This window comes from Sphaeroforma arctica (genome assembly GCF_001186125.1).
Source record: "Sphaeroforma arctica JP610 unplaced genomic scaffold supercont1.1120, whole genome shotgun sequence".
NCBI lineage: Eukaryota > Ichthyosporea > Ichthyophonida > Sphaeroforma > Sphaeroforma arctica.
In genome coordinates, this window is record NW_014039438.1 from 5959 (window position 1) to 10795 (window position 4837).

The 4837-nt window shown below is 38.8% G+C and overlaps 1 protein-coding gene across 1 annotated transcript; it reads right to left on the reverse strand.

Moving 5' to 3' along the window:
- Positions 1 to 85: 85 nt before the first annotated feature.
- SARC_10045 (protein phosphatase PP2A regulatory subunit B) lies at positions 86 to 4687 on the reverse strand (the record flags this gene model as incomplete). The annotated part of the gene is made up of 7 exons (XM_014295919.1): positions 86 to 345; positions 1300 to 1386; positions 2102 to 2275; positions 2605 to 2773; positions 3511 to 3635; positions 4306 to 4468; positions 4643 to 4687. The coding sequence occupies 7 exons, from the start codon at positions 4685 to 4687 to the stop codon at positions 86 to 88; spliced, it is 1023 nt and encodes a 340-aa protein (XP_014151394.1).
- Positions 4688 to 4837: the final 150 nt, after the last annotated feature.

Consider the following 4837-nt stretch of genomic DNA (forward strand, 5'->3'; position numbering starts at 1 on the left):
CATACATATACATATATACACACACACACACACACACACACATATATATATATATATAGAATAACTGATGATGAATCCTTTGATCCTAGGCACAGACGCAACATACCTCCTTGGAGCCGTCGGCATTGAAGATGTGGAACATGTTGTGGTAAGACCCCGTCATGATCTGCATATCATTGCCAGAAGTTGTGCACTCGAACTTGTCGAAGATGCAGTCGTTCTCATACAAGTCACACATCTTGCTTCTCAGGAATTCGTGCACCTCGAAACTCTTAACAGGGCCGCGCTCGTTACGAATGTCCCAAACCTTGACAGTCAAGTAGTCACGGGCTACAATTTGATTGCCTGCGAGAAGTATATAAAAGAATAAAATCAGCGCTGGCCTAGCTATTGATTGTTTTTTTGTGCCTATAGGCAGGCCGTGAATACTCGCTTTCGCATTCTCACACAATTTATTGCTTGGCCGAGTGCGATTTTATACGGAAGATGCGGTGTCAGTTGCATGGATCAAAATAACTTTTCTTTGAACGGGAAAAAAATTTCGATGGATGACAAAAGTACTGGCCTGTCAATACACCCGATCGACTACACTCACATCCACTCACTATTAAAATTGCATACACAGTGTGTGCGTTTATGAGGCAGTAATGAACCACAGTTATGCGCAGATGTACGTATATTATTTATATGTACGTAAATGCTTAGGCATATCAGCACATGCTTGTTTTGCATTCAGAACCCAGAAGCACAGAAACATACACTGAAGTTCGAATTTCTGCATATTTATACAAAAATAATACCCACAAAATATCACACCCACATTTTTCATGTTGTTTATATCTCATATATGTCAACAAATCATATATAAGCGTATATGCATATTCGTATACAAGTGATTATTAGGTATATAAATATAAATATAATAAAAATATACAAATATAAATATAATAAAAATATACAAATATAAATATATATACAACAAAAAAAATTACAAAAGAATTACGAGTATTATGTACAGAACTATAAATTTTATGCACGTGTCACAAGTATAGTACGAAATATACTTCCGAGTCGAATGCACACTTTCAATAAATAAATAAAAATCATGCATACGTGTACTTGTACAAGATAAAATGTGTATACGTATAAATAAATACATACATACATACATACATATATATCTGCGGACAACAGAGTTTCATCAACAAGTGTAAAGACAGTAGCAACGAGAGAAACGAATAAGTAAATACACGTATATTGACGTAGATATGTATATATCTGAATCGACGAAAAACGTACCATTGTTAGTAAACTTAATATCAGACACCGAGGAGATAATCTCTGAGAAAAATGATTTGTTTGCCGGGTCCTCCTTCTCCTCGAACACTACAGGGAAAAAAGTCGGTTGTAGCGAGGTATGTATTGAAAAGTTAGTATACATCATAACACAGTTAATGTTATATAACATTACCAAGTCCAACTTACAATTGTCCACTACCCTCGCACTGAACTCATCGAATATGATCGTCGTCGCTAAAAAAAACACGGAATAACCAACATCCCCCCCCTAAAAAAAAGTCGCAAATCAAGGCTATTACCAACATCAAATAGAATATGTCGCAAATCAAGGCTCACCACATTAGACTACCATGGTAAAAATATTCCAAACAAACCAGCGACAGTGCCGTGCGACGAGCAATAAACCTGGTTTATCGCGGCCTGCTATGGCTGTGTTCGGCTTTGAGTTCGCGACGTGTTATGCACATTGCACTGTACGTTGTGGTTAGTCTCATGAAAGAAAACGTAAACCGGTATATCAACACCACACACAGCCGTGCACTATAAGTATACACAGCTGAGGTCGGAGAGAGCGTTGAATAATACTCCAATCGCAAATGGCACTATCTTCGTGTACCAGCCAATCTTTCCGCCCCTCTGATATAAACACAAAACGCATCGGGCGAAATAGTTGCCCATTGTCGTACTCAGAGTTTGTGCACAACCTTGGCCTGCATGTTGCAGACGTCTCTTCGGTCTATAACATACAACACATACTCGTGCATGCTAGCAGCACAATACCGTGACGAGACTACGCACATACCCTTGGACTGGTTGTCGCAGATAGCCGCATCTCGCATATCACAGAGCTTTATCGTCCCTTTACTGCTACTGTACATGAACGTGTTGCACTCCCTGGGGTGGAACTCAGCTGCGGTGATGACTTCGGTCAAGTCTTCCATATTTGATGGTTTTATATCGAGAATGCGGAAACTCTCTGTGTGTGATTCAACGCAAGGTGTGTGTAAGCCAGCTGTTTACTACAGCGAATAGGATAGTTATGCATTGTACGGATCCGTTCATCTGCCCAGAACTTGCGATAATTATTTTATAAAAAAAGGTAAACTGAATAGCACAGACGTGCTGTAGACGCTCGCCAGAATCTATTGCAGTATCGCGTGAGAAACTGCCTAGTAATTCATACGTTCATATTAAAAACCTTAACCACTAAAACCTATACTAACGCAGATATGCCGGCATTCCCGTGTGATTGGACAGACACCAGACTGCAGAGTATCCCATAAACAAATGGATGTGCTCACACACCTTTGTTATTGGACAAATGCCACAGATTAATGCGCAAGTCGTCGGCCGACATGAACAGTTCATCGTCAGAGTTGATGGAGATGGAGTTGATGTGATAGGCGTGCGCGTTGGGATATACACGTCGCGGTACGGCGGCAAATATTGTGTCTTCGTGGGCCAACAGAGGGATCTGTTGCACAAGTATATAAGAAATAATATATATATATATATATATAAAGAGGTTCCTGTAGTATAGTACATGAACGATAAAATAGTCAGAATACTACAGGGGAGCAACACTGGAAGAATATGTATTCTGAAGGGGCTGAGCTCAGACACACGCAGCACAGAGCATATCTGTCAGTATTCAAACAGAAACGTGAATATACCCATGTCTTTCGCATACTCCATATGACTCTTGGCTTGTACTGGTATAGCTTCGAGGTAAGCATACTTATTCATAATGACTCGACCCACGCACGGACATTTTGGAGGTGCTATGTGTGTGCCGGAAAAAGCTGCGCCCTATAAACGCTGAGTCACACTGGCATGGTAATAATGTTGTGATACTAAGGTGAACAATGTGTACTACATCCATCTGATGTTATACGATGTAGTTGTGTGCGCTCAGCTATTTTGATTCGCAGATAATGTAATTGTGATACCAAGTCATACAGGCATGCACCGTATGTTTTTGTATTCTCGAACTTAGCTATGTATATAAAGCCACACGGATATACAATCGCTGTAGTTATGCCACTCAAGCTCACCCGAGTGTACTACGACACCCTGGCGTGTACGAAGTCACACTGACTTGCAATGAATATACTTTTAGTGTTACGTACTAAACCACACCGATATACACTTCCTGTAGTTGTGTGTAGTACCGCTTAAATATACACGTTTCCTGGCTACGCTCACACTCACCTTCAAGTTATTGGCTTCCTTGATGATCTTAGCGGGAAGAGGGTTACCATCGTCGTCGCATGTGTTCATCGATGAGATAGAGTGCATCACCTTCTCATAAATCTTCCACAGCTTAATTGTTTTATCTACAATCGAAGTATAAAAAAAGGTAAAAAATCAGTTTGGAAAAAGGGCATTGGAATAAATCTGAACATACGTACGACTCCCGAAGAAGAAGGTTGACCCCGATTCCGGAACAAGCATACTTGAGCACCGAACTTCAAACCATTGGGAAGTAGAGTCCACCACCACTCACATACACTATTTCATACTAGCAATTCAAAGGAACGAGTGGACATATGTTTATGAACGCGATTATATCTTATGGTCTAATTATAGTGGAGTGTGAGTGCTCAAGCGTACATTTGCATGCACATGAACATACAAGTATAATTATATCATTCGATCAGATGATAACTTTTGCTGACGTTTGTACAGTGCACTTGACATATATTCAATCAACATACCCAGGACACAAGTGTCAAACAGCGGAGAAGCCATTACGCCAAAAAATACGCATAAGGCAAGCAAGCACACAATTGGGATTGAAGCAGTATACGTAAACGCCTTAAAACTAGACAATATAAATATCTTCTAGAGAAGAGTACAACGAATTTGTACATATGAATATATATATATATATATATATATTTACATACAAGTATACAATATATATTTACATACAAGTATACAATATATATTTACACACATATAGGTACGTACACAAACGAATTGATCTACAAATTTTCTACCTACCATTGGTAGATAATAGAAGCCTGTCCTTATTTTGTTGCTTTAACCACTTAATCTTGTTTATTTTCTCTTCGATCTCCAAACTTTTAAGGTAGTCGAATTCGGGTTCGTGACTTTGAAATTCCGTGTAGAACACATACTCCGCTGGCGCATGCACGTTCTTGGGCTGGAGTGTGACAGAAAATATTCATAAGAGATATTATTATAAAACAGAGGGCATTCAAGTCATAACAGTCCTTCAGAGTCAGAATTTGTACAGTCACACGATACAATGTGAATGAAGGTGCTATCAAAGAACCACAAACGAATTAGTACGCAGACTTCGCAGATATACACATACGTGTAGATAGATAACAGCAAAGATCGAATAATTGAGTTCAACCATAAAAAATACAGATAAATAAGAACCAAGAGCGAAAAATAACCAACATTCAAACATATCTATAACTGAATCTACATGCTTTTTGATATATGTAAGTGTGTGAATATATATGTAAAAATTTATAGGGATAGAGTATATATATATGTAAATATA